The sequence below is a fragment of the Chenopodium album genome, chromosome 27, assembly GCF_948465745.1.
Source record: "Chenopodium album chromosome 27, dcCheAlbu1.1, whole genome shotgun sequence".
NCBI lineage: Eukaryota > Viridiplantae > Streptophyta > Magnoliopsida > Caryophyllales > Amaranthaceae > Chenopodium > Chenopodium album.
Window position 1 is genome coordinate 36233341 of NC_137860.1, and position 17324 is coordinate 36250664.

Below are 17324 nucleotides of genomic sequence, written 5' to 3' on the forward strand. Positions count from 1 at the left end.
TCTCCTATGCAGCATGTCCGTAAATATCTTGTAGACCTGCTTGCTCTAATTGCTGAGCTATGGTCTTCCTTTTCTTTGCCAGCGGTCAACCGTTCTGTGCGTGGTTTGCCTGTAAGCTTTGCATCCTTTTTCTTTTCCTAATTGTGTAACAACTTGTTCTCTTGTAACGTTATGCACCCTTACCATTTCCAGGTTTTGCATTTGGTAGAACAACTCTGTGTGGCACTAAATGATGAATTTAGGACATATCTTCCTGTTATTCTTCCACGCTGCATACAAGTTCTCAGTGATGCTGAAAAGTGCAATGATTATACTTATGTTCCAGATATTCTCCACACTCTTGAAGTTTTTGGAGGTGTGAGAAATATTTATTAGAGTTCATGTTTTGTGGCAGTATTGATGTGTAAGACATTCTTCAGAAACTTTGTTATTTGTGCTGATGCTATGATTTTTTTTTTTATTTTTTTTATTATTTTTTTTTTAAAAAAAAAATTAATACAGGAACATTAGATGAACATATGCATCTGCTTCTACCGGCACTCATCCGTCTTTTCAAAGTGGATGCTTCAGTGGAGATTAGACGTGCATCAATCAAAACTCTTACTAGATTAATTCCTAGGGTGCAGGTTGTTATCTCTGATTATAATTCTATCATGTATTAATTCTCCTGCTTTTAGGTCCAATTTAACACCTGTGCTTTGACTTATATTCCCTTTCTTCAGGTCGCAGGCCATATATCGTCTCTTGTTCATCACTTGAAGCTCGTTTTGGATGGGTTAGTTTCTCATTTGAATTTCTTATCAGTTTTATGAAGATACTTCATCCTAAACTTGAGAGAATAGATGGAAGGGGAGAATGCATAAAAATCAATTAACTTATACTAAAGGTGAATATTAAATGACCCATGTCACTATGTGATAAAAAAAATTCCTGCCTTTTTTTTTCTTTCCAAATTCTTCTTCTAATTATAATTGTCACTATATCTAAATGTATCTTAATTTACCATTTTAATGGATGAATCTTATAATTTTTTCTTTATCAATAACAATAAAATAAAAGCAAATAAAAAATTACACGTGTTAAAAAATCTGGTTAGATGATTTTCCGCCAACTTTTTTTTTTACTTTTTTGCCAAATTATCTTAGAAAATTTTTAATTCACTATAATAATTTTGTTCCCTTCTTTACCAATATATATATACATTCAAGTTAATTATATAAAAATGTTTTATATTTCAATAATAAAACATTTTTGCAACAACTTATAGAAAAATTAAGCAAAATATTATTATTAAAATGATATGCATTATTTTTAATATAAATTTGTACGGAGTTTATATATACCATACGGGTTTATATACGACCTAAATTTTACTACGAAGTATTTTTTTTAAAGAGTATTGACCTTTGTCATGCTTTTTATAAAGAGTATGGATTCATAAAAAAAATTGTTGAAAAACTTGAAATAATATTGTCTTATAAAATTTGGTAAATCTGTGCATTGAACGGGACCATAAGCTAGTACTAAACTATATGTCAGCCTGTCAGCATGTTTTATCATAGTAATTCCCAGAATGCCATGTTTATAAACTGCCAAAATGGACTCTCTTTCTTACTCTCTTCTCACACACCCACACACACACACGCACCAGCACGGAGTGCGCATACTGTCCGCTAACAATATTTTGTAAACAGAATAAACTTTCCTGTTTGTCTGTAATCCAATTGGAGTTGTCAAGAAGACTAAGGCAAGGTTTGGTTGGAGAGGTTGGATTTGCTTCCAGAAAATTTTTGTTTATGTGGGGGGGGGGGGGGGGTGATATCCTATTTTTAACTGTTGTGGAGCATCCTGAGTCACTGTTGTGAAATTTCAATAGAGTACCCTTCTAAAGTTCAGTTCACCATGCTTGCTAGTATTAAGGAGTTAAGGTTCATATAGTGGTGTTTGGCATGGATGACAAACAATCATGATTTTGTATTCCTTTAATCACCTCAAGATTAGGAAGGAAAAGCAGTCTTTAGCTTGCAGGTTTGGCTTTGTAAATCAAAGTTGATCCTGAAGTACATTATTTGGTGGTTTGATTAAATTACATGGGTGGTTTGCTATCTCTTAATATAACATCCATCATGTTTAAATTGGGAGGTCTAAAATTTAAAGTGTCTTATGCAGCTCATGAAATTTTACAATTTTTAAGCCTTACCCAGTTACACTTCACACTTTCAGGAAGAATGACGAGCTCCGGAAGGATGCTGTTGATGCACTTTGTTGTCTTGCGCATGCCCTTGGTGAGGACTTTGCTATTTTCATTCCCTCCATTCACAAGCTTTTGCTGAAGCATAGGTTGCGGGTACTTCATCTTTGTCCTGGTTTAAAGTTCTTTCTTTGTTTGTGATTGATACATAATAGCCTTTTCTTTTCTTCTCATATCCGGTCTATGATATTTGACTTTTTCAGCACAAGGAATTTGAAGAGATAGAAGGGCGCTTTCGGCGTCGAGAACCTCTAATTTCTGGAAGTACGGCTGCTCAAAGATTAAGCCGGCGCCTTCCTGTAGAAGTTATAAGTGACCCTCTGAATGATGCAGAATATGATCCTTATAGTGATGGATGTGACATGCTCCGGGATGTCAAAAGCCATCAGGTGCTTTCTCCTTTAGCTTTTGAAACTTAGTCACCTATTTGCAAACAATGATTCCTTGTTATTATCATTTTGATACTACTATGTCGGATGCTGTGTTAGTCTCTTATAAACACATAGTCCTGACTCAAAAGACATGCCAAATTGCCAACAGCTAGATTCTGCTTTTCTGGAAGATGGGAACACCACAAAAATTTATTTATGTTTATATTAAAAAATAGCACACTACCCGAAATACACACACACAATAAAGAGACCAACACTCTCTGGCTAACAGTGTCTTGTGTAAATATCAACTTAATCAGGTCAATGATGGACGTTTACGTACTGCTGGGGAGGCTTCTCAACGTAGTACCAAAGAAGATTGGGCTGAATGGATGAGGCATTTTAGTATTGAACTACTCAGAGAATCTCCTTCTCCAGCTTTAAGAACTTGTGCTAGGCTTGCACAGTTACAGGTATTACTTATTCACATATAAAGCTGCATCATTTCGACACTTCTATTATGATTTTCTAATTTAATCCCGGGGATCTCCAGCCTTTTGTAGGGAGAGAACTATTTGCTGCTGGTTTTGTCAGTTGTTGGGCTCAACTTAATGAGACAAGTCAAAAGCAGTTAGTTCGACAATTGGAGACAGCATTTTCTTCACCAAATATACCCCCTGAGATTTTGGCAACTCTTCTTAATCTGGTATTCAATCATTTTCTATTGTGTGTTTTTAATTCAATCATGGGTTTTGTAATGCCTATGCTTTGCCATTCATTTTGTCATTTTGACTTCTTGTGATGCATCATTCATGTTGGTATTTTTGCATTCATTGTCACCATCTGTGTACATTTTTCTTCATTGCCGCTTACCCCGCTTTTCCAACTTTGTTTTCCTCTATCCCCCTACTTTCTCATTATCCCTTCCATTCCACTATGAAATGCAAAGTGGTAAGTTAGAGCCTATTCCAAAGCTGTTGCATTTATTGAAAATTTCCAGATTAGAAGCTTGGTGGCTAAGTCTGTGGGACAATATAGGGAAGGGTCTGGGTGGGGGAGTATAGTGGGAGTAGTGTAAATTGTGAATATATGTACTCACTTTAATAAATTGTGCATGGGCTTACTGTTCCATCCACTAAACTATTCAAACTATTCAAACTTAATCATCCTGGCTATTTTCTTCTTAATTTGAGTGTATATCCTGCTTTGACAAACACTCTGTAATACTGGATATAAAAATTAATTTACATTATTTTGAAGTGGTTTGAGTGCAGGAAATAAACCCAATAACTTTCCCAGTAGTAGACTAAGACCTCATCCTTAGGAATTGATACGCCACGGCTCATTAAATGAAATTGCTGTCATAGCTATTTTAACGTCTGCTCTATCCCCAATTGTTAGATGTTTAAATTTACTTTTTAGTATAGATAAACTAGAGGGCACAAAGCTTATGCTCCGGTTGTTAATGTTCTTTCTGTTTTGTATAAAGATATTTCTTTCTTCTATTGTTATCATATTAATTCAATATCTCTTCCATTGACTTAAACTATAAATTTGTCAAATGGGCTTAAGCTTTAAAGTCCTATATCTGTATGGTAGAGGAGAGGTCTCTTAATTCTATGTTTGATGAAATCCAATTATAATGTCTTCGATATTTTTGTCATCTGGTTTTTTTAGGCAGAATTCATGGAACATGACGAGAAACCTCTACCTATTGATATACGTCTTCTTGGAGCTCTTGCTGAGAAGGTACGTGTTTATCTTTGTTTCATTATTGTCCTGTTTGGTCACTTCTTCAGCAGCCCTGTGACTGAAGATGATTGGAGATTGATATTCAACTAACTTGGTTACTTCTTTCAATAAACTATCAGTGTAGAGCATTCGCCAAGGCATTACACTACAAGGAAATGGAGTTTGAAGGTCCCCGTTCTAGAAACATGGACGCAAATCCGGTTGCTGTCGTTGAAGCACTTATACATATTAATAATCAGTTGCATCAGCATGAGGTTGTGACGATTCTCTGATATTTTTTTGTTTTTCAGTTAAATCCACACTGTATTGTTTGTTTTGTTGTTTGTTGATTATTGTTTCATGTGTAGGCTGCTGTAGGAATTTTGACCTATGCACAACAGCATTTAGATGTTCAATTGAAGGAGTCATGGTAAGGATTAACTGATGTTTAAAAACCTTTCTGCTAGTTGCTTTGTTCTTTGCATGATTCAATTTTTCGTGTTTGCTAATTTAGGTATGAGAAGTTACAACGCTGGGATGATGCTTTGAAGGCTTACACAGCAAAAGCAGCTCAAGCAACAAATCCTCATGCTTTACAGGAAGCTACATTAGGTATAAGATCTTATTGACCCTATCAGTATCTGCAGTTAATCTTAGGTTTAGGTTTTTCATTTGGTTTCCACTTTCCAGAATTATCTTTGTTTCTTTTTGCTGGTGGGGGATGAATTAGGTTATTCAATATCTTATTTTTGTATTGTTGTATCAAATTGGTTTACGCTTTCTCTTATTTCAGCATTGCTTTACCTTTCTCCCCTCATTTTTGAATATATGTATGAGAGCCAGCTTGGTTTATAATGACTACCTCTTGCTCTGCTTGTGTGTCTCTTAGGCTTTAACGGAATAGTTTCTAGTTCTGCTTGTATGCAGCTAACATCTATTAATCCTTGTTATTTCAAAAGTCTACGTGGTGCGGGGGCACAAATTTCATGTTATGGGTTCTCTTCATAATCTGAAAATAACGTATGTAATATACCATGCATTCTCGTGATCTCGTCATTTTTTGACAGTAAGGCATCAGTCAATCTCTTTGATGTTAGTATCTCTAGTTTTCTTTTTTGCCCTCTACTTCCTGTAAACCAAAGAGGCCTGAACATCTAATGTATGTCAATGTGATTCATGTGATTTTGGTACGATGGTACTTTCAGTTTTGCTGTTAGTATTTGTACCATGTTGAGAGTCTCAGACTTGTGATGTAATTCAATAATTAATCATATCTGTCACTTGGTTAACTTTCACAGGGCCCTCCTGCATTATTAATGCATTGATTAGAAAGTTAAATCTCTAATTCTTTTGGTTTTTGCAGGGAGAATGAGGTGCCTTGCAGCACTTGCCCGTTGGGAAGAGCTTCACACTCTGTGTAAGGATTATTGGACTCCAGCTGAGCAAGCAGCTAGATTGGAAATGGCACCAATGGTAGTATTTTTAGTTCTTTTTCTGAATTTGTTGGATCAATGTCTTGCCTTTTTTTCCTACGGAAATGTTTGAAATTTAATTTTGAGCTCATAAGTGTTAAAGGAATTTTAATTGCTGCTTTGGTGCACTATATTTCCTTTTTTATCTTAACCGTGGTTACATTTCCAGGCTGCCAGTGCAGCTTGGAACATGGGTGAGTGGAATCAAATGGAAGAATATGTTAAAAGCCTTGACGATGGTGATGAAACAAAATTTCGTGTTTTGGGAAATACATCTGCAACTGGTGATGGAAGCAGTAACGGTACATTTTTTCGGGCTGTTCTGTTTGTTCGGCGTGGAAAGGTGGGTTTTACATCTTATCTATTTTGTTGTATCAAATGAATTTATTTAATATTTGTTTTTTTTCCTTGACACGATATCCATTTCCTTCCTTTTCAGTATGATGAAGCCCGAGAATATGTTGAGAGGGCAAGAAAGTGCTTGGCCACAGAGCTGGCAGCTCTGGTAATGTCTAATGCAGGAATTGCTTTCCTTATAACAATTCCTTACCAAGCAAAATGAATTCACAAAGCTACCCATATCTTGTTTTGATGCTAGAAATTTATGGTCTATCTTACGCTGAATGTCTATCAATGCAACTTGTTCTTGCAAGGGTTAAGTACCAGGCAATATGTAGATATAAGATATACAAGCCCTTAAAAAAGGGTGAAGTTCTGGAAATTGTAGGAGTAACTAATGGAGTGAAAAAATGCAGGGAAGGTGTTAATGATTGGAAATTAGTAGACACCAGAAAAGGTCAATTTGGACCACAAAGCCTAGATTATGAATCCAAAGTAAAGGATGACTTCTGATTTGCAGAAAACTTGTATTTAACGAGTTTTTATGCAATAGAACTTAGTTGTCCACATCCAATATAAGTTACTCCCATCTGCATAATTGTCAGCCAAATCACATGAAAGTCAGCTTTCATTTAATGTGATTTGGGGTGACTTTCTGGTATTTGGATGAGTAGGCCCCTTTGGGTACAAGATTTCTATTGTGGGATGGATGCATTAATTTACATTCCTGTTGTGGATGTTGAATTATGATCTGCTCACTGCCCAGGCTTGGTTGCTTGGCTTCCAATAAGTGAAAAGAGGAGGTTTGCGTTGGCTACCAACTTTTAGGACTTTAGGATACTACTTCCTCTGTTTTTTGCGTGCCTAGCATAACTTGAACTGTTAATATCTTTAAGTATGCAATTGTAACTAAAATGAAGTGTCCAAGTGTCATATCCATGACCAAGTGTTGAGGGTCTGACGCAAGTAAATAAAGAGTCCGAGTAACATAGCTTTTATTTACTGGGGACTTAATAGAAATCATGAACCTCCTACTTGTAAAGTATGTAGTCAATATAACCAAAGCTCTTATTTATAGGTTCTCGAGAGTTATGAGCGCGCATACAGCAATATGGTCCGTGTTCAACAATTGTCAGAACTAGAGGAGGTAATTGAGCAATCCTATTCAAAATTTAGAGGTGTATATTATCATTTTCTAATCACTGTTATCAAATTCCTATTGGCCAGGTGATTGATTATTGTACTCTACCCGTTGGTAATCCAGTCGCAGAGGGGCGCCGTACACTTATACGGAATATGTGGACTCAACGCATACATGGAGTGAAGCGTAACATTGAGGTTTATCTGTTGTTCTCAGTCTCTTTTGCAGCAAGTATAGCAGTCTGTTCCACCTACCTAAATTTCTAGGGTTTGGTAGAGAGCTTGCTGAGTCCAATAAGCTCAATCTTAAGCTATTTAATGAGCTTATTCCATAGTAACAATATTGACACGTCAAAAATCTGCCAGCATTTTTTCCAAAAATACATGTTACTCCCTGTGTTCCCCACAATGCCTTTCCTGTTATTCAATTTAAGTTATCGTTGCGTAGAGTATTGTTGTTATAGTTCTGTTCTAGTTGACTGAGAAAGTACCCATTGCCAATATCTAAGATTTATTATTGTGTTTGGAATTTGAAAGTATGTTTTTAACTTCTGTGCACTTGGATCTGTAGGTTTGGCAACATCTATTGGTAGTAAGAGCACTTGTCCTACCTCCAGCCGAAGACACCGAAACATGGTTGAAATTTTCTTCTCTCTGCCGAAAAAGTGGACGGATCAATCAAGCCAAATCCACATTAATTAAACTTCTTCAGGTAGCCGGGCATTCATTCAATATCCATTACAATATTTGAAAACTCTCAGTTATGTCAATGACTAGTGTAATTATGCTTGTACAACATTTAAAAATGATGTGCATACATTTCATTTATAAATCTGCAGTAACTTATATGATCAAATTTTGTCATTTTATAAACTTCCGATATTATTAATGGTTTTTGCTGTGTCACAATTGTCTAGTATGACCCTGAAACATCTCCGAGAAATGTACATTACCGTGGACCCCCTCAAGTGATGCTTGCGTACTTGAAATATTTATGGTCACTTGGGGAGGAACACAAGCGGCGAGATGCATTTGCAAGGTTGCAGGTACCATGAGATCTCATTATAGTCCAAGCTGACTAGAAAACAAGCTGTGGCTGTAAATTAACCCACACATCTAAATGTATGCAGGGTTTGGCCAACGAACTTTCTACTGTGTCAAGTGTTCTGCCCACCTCTCAAACATCATTGATAAATGCTTCTACACCAGCCACTCCTCTTGTTGCCCGTGTATATCTCAAACTTGGCACTTGGCAACGTGAACTCACTCCAATACTTGATGACGAATCCATTCAAGGTAGCCATTTTTTATGGATATTTTGTGGATAGATGATAAATTTGTCGAACTTTTTTGTGATGATTAAATCTACTATCGTTTGCAGACATAATTGGTTCATTAGGAAAAGCTACGCAGTGTGCGCCTAATTGGGGGAAAGCTTGGCACTCTTGGGCTTTATTTAATACAGCCGTTATGTCACATTATACTCTAAGAGGTTATGCAAGTACAGTAGGGCAGTTTGTTGTTGCAGCTGTCACTGGATACTTCCACTCTATAGCATGTGCCGCAAATTCTAAAGATGTTGATGACAGTTTGCAGGTAAATTCTAATGCCAAAGTACTGCTTGAGCCTTGTATCTCAGTATCTGTCTATAATGCCCTTAAAGAAGTTAAGATTTTGAGGTTCGGTGACTTAACAAGTCAACGTTTGGTGAACTACACATTTTTATTTATTGTTATACTCCTATTTAATGCCCTAATGCTCAGAAATGAATTGAAATTTACTCAATATATATATTGGTCATCAATTGCTATTTTTTTTTAACCATGCTTAGACAATCCAGTTTAGGAAATTAAAATTACAATAAGGAGCAGTACAGTTATAATAAATACAAGTTGGTGCATTTATTTAATGAAATGTGGTAGTGGAGAAAAAAATTATTTTCCCCCTTTTTTATTTATTTATTTATTTATTATATCATAGGAGATAGTGTTGTCATAAATGCTTTTTCCGTTTGTTCAATTCACTTGCATTTTGTGCGGTCTGCAAAGCACGTGTTTGACCAATCATATCTCGAATTTCGTATAGTTTATTATGAAAATTTTATATATGGATATCACACATTGAAACGATTATAAGTAGCAATAGATGGTCAAAGGTTTATTTGGCATGAATAGTAAGCGAGTCTAATGAAAAAGAACGGAGGTAATAAAAAAAAATGGCAATATTATGGAGGAAATTTTTTTCCTTAAAAATCTCCGCTTTAGTGTGTATTCTTTGCAAGTATAGATTTTTATTTTCTGCTTATCGTGTTTTCTAAAATATCTGTTGTCTCTTGTGTTATTCAAATTTGGTAACTTATAAGCTACATGGTCTTGTTTTGGGTGAATGAATGTTTTCTTCCTTAACTCTTCTTTAATTATGACTTAATGACCTTTGTGAATGTTATGATGGGGCATTTCACATTCTGCAGTCTAAGTATATTTGTCCTTCCATATCCAGAGTTTTCTTTGTATGAACTTATAACCAAACTTCCTTTCCTGTACAGGATATACTCCGTCTTCTCACTCTGTGGTTCAATCATGGGGCAACTGCTGAGGTTCAAATGGCTCTTCAGAGGGGATTTCAACTTGTCAGCATAGACACCTGGCTGGTTGTTTTACCTCAAATTATTGCCCGGATACATTCTAACAACAGCGCCGTTAGAGAACTCATACAATCTCTTTTAGTGCGGATTGGACAAAACCATCCTCAGGTTCACCTTTATTAACTGCCAGTGCTATGATTATAACAAAATTGTGGAAAGATACATATTACTGGAGGCCTGGAGCTGTTAAGTACATGTAGTGGCCTGATAACGATAAAAAAAACCTTCATATTTTTTTTAAGGACTAGCTAAACATTTTAAAGAGAGAATTGCATAAAATTGACTATAAGAACTATAAGGACTAGCTAAGAATTTTTTAGAGGGTTCTTGGTGTCGGTGTGTGAATTATTTAAGTTTTCACTTTTTCTTTGTTTGCTAGAGATTATATCCCTTGTACTATAGTGCTCTGAAGTAATTTACTTGTGATTTGGGCTTACCTTTGTTACTTAATCTTATGTCTCTTTAAATTTTACTACCTCAGTTTTATTAGCTGCAACGTTCGCTTTTACACTATCCATGTATTAACTTTGACCATTATATGTTTATTAGTAATGTAAAATTTATTGTATTAGTCTAATAGATAGTTATAGTTGTTGATGGCTAAAGTTATTTGTTGGCAAGGTTAAAGTAAGTCAAAAAAGTGGCTCATAGCATTGTTCTACAAGATTTAATAGACTATCCAGTCTTGGCACAGGTTTTATTAGAGAAAATGGTTTTCTTGGTGTACGGCTATGCTGGCAAACACTTAAATATCATCTTCTAGTTATGGTCCCATTTCTCTTAGCTTGTTAATTTCTTATCTGTGTGCACCATTGTTCATTTTTATAATTTTTGCACAGGCTCTTATGTATCCTCTTCTTGTGGCATGCAAATCAATAAGTGACCTACGTAGAGCTGCTGCTCAAAAAGTAGTTGACAAAGTACGTCAACATAGCAGTGCACTTGTTGATGAGGTAAATATGGAAATGGTATTATGTTTAATTTTTCAGTTAGTATTTCTGTAATTAGTTATATATAATTTGATTCTTTGTGTACAGGCTCAACTAGTATCAAAGGAGCTAATTAGGGTGGCAATATTATGGCATGAAATGTGGCATGAAGGATTGGAAGAAGCTAGTCGTCTCTATTTTGGTGAACACAATATAGAGGGAATGTTAAAGGTCCTTGAACCATTGCATGAGATGTTGGAAGAAGGTGCCATGAGAAGTAACACCACCATTAACGAGATGACCTTCATTCAGGTGGCCTTTTAGTTCAAGCAAATTGTCACTTTATCTTCTTTATTATAATTTCACTTGACTTCTAGATTTCAAAGTGAGAAATTCCTAAAATAAGTAAACTACAATGTACATGACATAAACATCTTTGTATACAAGCAAGATAATTCAATTTTTTGCTTTTACTCCAGACATACCGCCAGGACTTGCTTCAAGCTTATGAATGCTGCATGAGATACAAGAGAACTGGGAAAGATGCAGAACTTACTCAGGTATACTAGAGAGCAAGCCTTGCTTTTTCATTCAAGAAGTTGACATTTTATCTGCTAGCCAAAGAAATCATTATGACTAGGATTGTCCTCGAACTTGCTAACGTCTATTTTTCTTTAGTGCCTACTATTTGGGCATGTTCTTTTAATTCAGGAAGAGGTACTTCCCTGCTTCATGTGCACTAAAGGTCCTGTTAGGTTAACCAAAATTTGCTAATTGGTTAGGGCATCTGAATTATTTCAATTTGAATTTTAAATCACCACCAAACCAAATCCGGATAAAGAGAGGATTCAGCAAACTTGATGGTTTAATTTCCTTATTAATAGTTTTTATATGAATAAAATACTATTTTCCAGTTTAGCAAATTTATTTTCCCAATTCACAATTATAGAATAATGTCACTTCCCATTGGTGAGCTCTGCTCAATTGAGGCTTGTGTCAAGCATTATTTTGCATTAGCAGATCTAACGTGGCTGAGCCAGGCCTTGAGCTGGTAGGCTCAGCTTGGTTTATGTGTTCTTAGTTTGTTTCACTTTGAAAACTATTATGTTGGTGCTTGAATGTTTTATCCTTCTCTGAGTATGAAACTAAGCTTTTGGGCTCTTATGATTTAATTACATGTTAGTCAGACCAGGTGTACATATGCTAACCAGAATACCTGTGTCTTCACACAATTAATATCCAATGCCAATTGCTGGCAGTTAATATAGTACACTTTTAGTGACAAATGAGACCCAGATAACTAATAAATTACTTGGGTCATGCCCACCCTTCCCTCCCCCCATCCCCCTAGAATGAGAGGAGGACCACCTATAATTTTCTTGTGTATAATAGATTTTATTTTATTTTATTTTATTTTATTTGATTTATTTTTTATTATTATTTTCATTGCCTCATCCATTACTCCGCTGCGTAGCTGCATGTGGTATAAGATTTAGACAATCATACTCCCCTGCTGATTGCGTTCGAAATTGTTAGCTGGCATCCACGATTAAATTTTCTCTAATAAATCATTTGTTCATATTTATCTTCAAATTTGAAGATGTGTTGCTGGGAATCATATGTTGTACTACATTAGAACCTTTTGAAAATTGATGCTGGCATATGCATCATCTTGCCTGATCCTATGCACTATCTTGTGCGGTTGTGCCTGCGTCTAACCTGAATTTTTATTGGAAGTGTTCAAGTAATTTAAAAAAATGTACTAATTGCTTAAGGGTGATGTAATTTGTTCACCCCTTGTGTATCTAATGCATATTTTCTTTTTGCCAGGCTTGGGACCTTTATTATCATGTCTTTCGGCGGATAGACAGGCAGCTTCAGTCACTTACTACCCTAGACTTGCAGGCAGGGTTCATGATCACACAATTAAAATATACGATATGTCAATTTATTTAAGTGTTAATTTTGACATTCTTTTAATCTCCATATTTCCATGAACAGTCAGTTTCGCCAGAGTTGCTGAGTTGTCGTAATTTGGAACTTGCCGTTCCTGGAACCTATCGTGCTGGTGAGTGCTATTGTATGACTCATAGCTAATTTTATGAGTCAACTGTTAAAGTAATACTTGTGTCGGCTTCTATATTCTAGATGCACCAGTGGTGACCATTAAGTCATTTGCACCTCAACTTACTGTAATGACCTCTAAACAACGGCCTCGTAAGTTGACCATTCATGGTAGTGATGGAGAGGACTATGCTTTCTTGCTCAAGGGACATGAAGATCTACGTCAAGATGAACGTGTCATGCAGGTAAATCCACATATTCATTATTTTTTATGTACAATATGTCGCTTTGTTGAAGATAAAGCCTCTTCTGCAGGCAGTTAATTACATGGTTTTATCTTTTGCAGCTTTTTGGTTTGGTAAATACTCTTCTTGAGAATGCTCGTAAAACCTCTGAAAAAGATCTTTCCATCCAACGATATTCTGTCATTCCTTTGTCTCCGAATAGTGGGCTTATTGGATGGGTGCCTAATTGTGATACTTTACATCACCTCATAAGAGAGTACAGGGATGCTAGAAAGGTTGATTGAAGCTGACCGAAATTTTCTTTTACTGCTTATGCATCATTAACTCATTCTCTGATCTCCAAAATGGTTCTCGTTTTAATGGTTTTCAGATCACCTTGAATCAAGAACACAGGTTGATGCTCAGTTTTGCGCCAGATTATGACCATTTACCACTCATATCCAAAGTAGAAGTATTTGAATATGCTCTGCAAAATACCGAAGGAAATGATTTAGCAAAGGTATGTACTTGTCTAGTAATCTAAAATAATTCATTTTGCTTTTTTACCTTTTATTTCTGTTTTAATCCTGATAACTTGAATATATTGTGACAGGTACTTTGGTTGAAAAGTCGCACGTCAGAAGTCTGGCTGTACAGGCGAACTAATTATACAAGAAGTTTAGCAGTGATGAGCATGGTACGCTTTGCTTTCCGCTTCTTTACATATATGAGGTTATTAAGCATCTAATCTCACCAAGAAAAATCATTGCCTCTCCATTTACATATTTAGATTATGTTCCCATTCTAGTACTTTACCATGCATATCTTGGCACGGTAACTGGATAAACTTTGTCACGAGTATTCACCATGAGTCTGAAGCTGCAATGTTAAATATGTCAGACATTACACCCAAGTCCTAAGCGTGATTTCTTAATGGATCAAAGACTGCTTGACACCATCCTTAGCTATCATCGTTACTTCATATTGGCAACACTTTTTTCCCATACCTAATCTGGAGTTCCTTTGGGACTGATCCATAAAAAAAAAAAAAAAAATTGACAGAAAAGGTAAAGATAAACCCGAGGTGGGAAAATGTTATATTGAAGCTGCACGTACCCATGTCGTACCCTTGACACTCGGACATGGGTAGGACACTTAGACACTTCTTTCAGTTCAAAATCATGGAATTTCACAAATAGCGTACTCGTGTTGGACATAAACATGGGTACGAGAGTCTAAGTGATTAACATTACTAAATAGTACTGATGATTTACTTTTTCCTTCAAATGACGTGAATTTTGTCTGACCTTATGATCTATTTGGTAAAAAAAGCTTATGTTTCTGCATTGAATGTCTACCAGGTTGGCTACCTTCTTGGCTTGGGTGATCGACACCCAAGTAACCTTATGCTACATCGTTACAGGTATAGTATTTAATGTAGCTTATAAAGCTAGTATTATGTATGATAATAATTAACTGTACAATTTCACAGTGGAAAAATCTTGCATATTGATTTTGGGGACTGCTTTGAAGCCTCGATGAACAGAGAGAAATTCCCTGAAAAGGTGCAATGTGCTTTCTTTTCTTTCGGGTGACTGGCTATAAAATCTCTGATTTCTGATCTGTGAATTGCATGTAATTGACCTATTTTTCAATGTGCAGGTGCCTTTTCGCTTGACTAGAATGCTTGTAAAAGCCATGGAAGTCAGTGGAATAGAGGGTACCTTCCGCACAACATGTGAAAATGTGATGCAAGTTCTTAGAACAAACAAGGACAGTGTCATGGCTATGATGGAGGTAGAAAGACCAGTATTGTTTTGTAAATATTTCCTGCTTATTATACAAATAGTGGATTTTTTTTGCACCATGTGATTTAGGAGCTTTGTTAGCCTGTTTTGATTTTCTCTGCTGCCTTTGGGTTCACCATTGGCAGGAAATATGATGATTCTGTAACCCACTGTTCACCTTTTGGGTTCAGGCTTTTGTTCACGATCCTCTTATAAATTGGCGTCTTTTCAACTTCAATGAAGTCCCACAAATCTCTACTCTTGCAAGTGCACATATCCCTGCTGCTGTGAATGGTGAAGAACCTTCTTCAAGTAATAACCTTTCACATCCTCAGCGAGGAGTTCGAGAGAGAGAACTACTACAGGTTTGGGGGATCCCACAAATTTTTGGATTGGTGTAACCGTCTGATATTGATCTAATCTTTTCCATTTTGCCGCCTTAGGCTGTTAATCAACTCGGTGATGCTAATGAGGTTCTGAATGAGCGTGCTGTGATGGTTATGGATCGGATGAGTAAGAAGCTTACAGGGCGTGACTTTTCCACGGTTTCTGCTTCTACAGTTGCAGGCCAAGGTGCAGCAGATAGTAGTAAGACTAGTAACTTTGCATCAGGAGATTCTCGTGAAGTTGAACATGGCTTGTCTGTCAAACTACAGGTTCAAAAATTGATAGATCAGGCTACTTCATATGAAAATTTATGCCAAAATTATGTCGGGTATGAATCCTAATCTTTTACTGTAGATTTATGGCTCCCCCCCCCCCCCCCCCCACACACACACACACACAGAGAGAAAAATAAAGATAACCCCAACATGCTGAGAAATCGATGAGAATATGAGAATGTGCCAGAACTAAATTTTGGATTGTTTCCATCGTTTTTGAACTTGATCACCTTTTCCACGAAGATTCAACAGTAATTTTTTTTATCGAATTAGGTGCTTGCTTTGATATTTCTTTTCCTTTTGGATGTGGGAGTGCATCTATATTTTGCTAATGATGCCAGCTCTGCTAGTTCTTTTTTATATTCAGTGTGGGTTACACAATTAGACCCTTGAGATCAATTAGGAAGGGATAATTACTTGAAATGAACCCACTAAAATCAAAATACTTAGTAGTATCTGTTGCACTTAATAATTTTCTACATGTAACTCATGAATCCTATTAATCCTTATTCTGTTTTGAAATATTGACTCATTTTACCCACCTATCTTTTTCTTTCACTACAATTTTCACTCGAAATAAATGGAGTAATAATTTAAAGTGTGTGTTCATTTGATCTCATTCTTTGGCTAACATACGCGTTCCATATTTTCAGGTGGTGCCCCTTTTGGTGAGCAACAACCGATTGTATGTTGTTTATGGTGTACATATGTTTATTCTTCTCTTTTTCTTTCCCCATTTTTGTATCATTGCAACAGAGGTTGTATAGATCTCACATTCTCACCATGTACATATATGATGTTGTAGCATTATTTGTACAGAAACTTCATAATGCAATAATACAAGCTCTTGTATAAGATGTGTTCACCTTCAGACCAAATTTTATTAATTTCTACAACCGTGGATTATTAGGGATTGCCGGATTGATATTTTGCAACTATTTTACTCACCACATCCTAGAGTTCAGTTATTCAAATGCGCTACAAATATTTCATACGGAGTATCATCTACATCAATGACCTTTGTGCCTATATGTTATTAGAACTCAAAACTTTGTTTATCAGTGGTAATCTATCTTTAAAGTTTAAACCACAGCCTCTGTTGTAGTTGTGTGGTGGCATTTATTGAATTTAGACCAACAATGTGACATCTAAATTGGAATAAGCCGGTTATTAATTAACCAGTATTTGGTGTTCCCTATTCTTTGCCAAGGTCCACCCACCCACACGGGCCAACAACCCTCCTCAAAGTATGAGTCAGCTCATCACATATTCTTAGGTGCACACTCATGCACCTAGAAATAGGTGTAACAACATCATAATATGAACATTAGCTTTTCAGAAAGTGAACATTAGCTTTCTTCTTCTCTATTATTCTCCTTCGTTTTTTATTTTCTCTCTCCTCTGGGTTTTTTTTTCCCCTTTTTTACACTTTTTTGATTGAATTTGTTTCTTACAACATAAAATTAGTTATTAAGTATGATTTTTTGTGTGAATTTCGATTTTGTGCTTTAATTTCGATTGATTAAGATTTATATGAATCTTTGAATTCACAAATTATACTCTATTTTTATCCTTCCTTCTTTTATTCCTTTTTCCTCTTTTTTTTTTTTCTATTTTTCTCGTTTTTTTTATTTAACGATTGAATCTGTTCCTTACAATATGGAATTGGTTGTTTATCTGATTTTTTGAATTCATATGAATTGATTTTTT

General features: G+C 35.8%; 1 protein-coding gene across 1 annotated transcript in view; it reads left to right on the forward strand.

The window, feature by feature from the left end:
* Positions 1 to 16527, forward strand: part of LOC145620928 (serine/threonine-protein kinase TOR-like) — a 30769-nt gene extending 14242 nt beyond the window's left edge. Inside the window, exons 21-57 of the mRNA XM_081675670.1 lie at positions 13 to 111; positions 193 to 355; positions 502 to 626; positions 723 to 775; positions 2224 to 2347; positions 2455 to 2640; positions 2943 to 3095; positions 3176 to 3328; positions 4300 to 4371; positions 4494 to 4628; positions 4722 to 4783; positions 4868 to 4965; positions 5717 to 5826; positions 5995 to 6168; positions 6265 to 6330; positions 7243 to 7311; positions 7392 to 7502; positions 7876 to 8016; positions 8222 to 8350; positions 8435 to 8600; positions 8686 to 8900; positions 9850 to 10056; positions 10788 to 10901; positions 10986 to 11189; positions 11357 to 11437; positions 12708 to 12782; positions 12879 to 12945; positions 13026 to 13186; positions 13288 to 13461; positions 13557 to 13685; positions 13779 to 13862; positions 14527 to 14588; positions 14658 to 14730; positions 14828 to 14962; positions 15144 to 15317; positions 15396 to 15667; positions 16268 to 16527. Coding sequence (XP_081531796.1) covers positions 13 to 111; positions 193 to 355; positions 502 to 626; positions 723 to 775; positions 2224 to 2347; positions 2455 to 2640; positions 2943 to 3095; positions 3176 to 3328; positions 4300 to 4371; positions 4494 to 4628; positions 4722 to 4783; positions 4868 to 4965; positions 5717 to 5826; positions 5995 to 6168; positions 6265 to 6330; positions 7243 to 7311; positions 7392 to 7502; positions 7876 to 8016; positions 8222 to 8350; positions 8435 to 8600; positions 8686 to 8900; positions 9850 to 10056; positions 10788 to 10901; positions 10986 to 11189; positions 11357 to 11437; positions 12708 to 12782; positions 12879 to 12945; positions 13026 to 13186; positions 13288 to 13461; positions 13557 to 13685; positions 13779 to 13862; positions 14527 to 14588; positions 14658 to 14730; positions 14828 to 14962; positions 15144 to 15317; positions 15396 to 15667; positions 16268 to 16286 — 4635 coding nt within the window. The 3' untranslated portion in view covers positions 16287 to 16527. The remainder of the gene's footprint in view (positions 1 to 12; positions 112 to 192; positions 356 to 501; positions 627 to 722; positions 776 to 2223; positions 2348 to 2454; positions 2641 to 2942; positions 3096 to 3175; positions 3329 to 4299; positions 4372 to 4493; positions 4629 to 4721; positions 4784 to 4867; positions 4966 to 5716; positions 5827 to 5994; positions 6169 to 6264; positions 6331 to 7242; positions 7312 to 7391; positions 7503 to 7875; positions 8017 to 8221; positions 8351 to 8434; positions 8601 to 8685; positions 8901 to 9849; positions 10057 to 10787; positions 10902 to 10985; positions 11190 to 11356; positions 11438 to 12707; positions 12783 to 12878; positions 12946 to 13025; positions 13187 to 13287; positions 13462 to 13556; positions 13686 to 13778; positions 13863 to 14526; positions 14589 to 14657; positions 14731 to 14827; positions 14963 to 15143; positions 15318 to 15395; positions 15668 to 16267) is intronic.
* Positions 16528 to 17324: the final 797 nt, after the last annotated feature.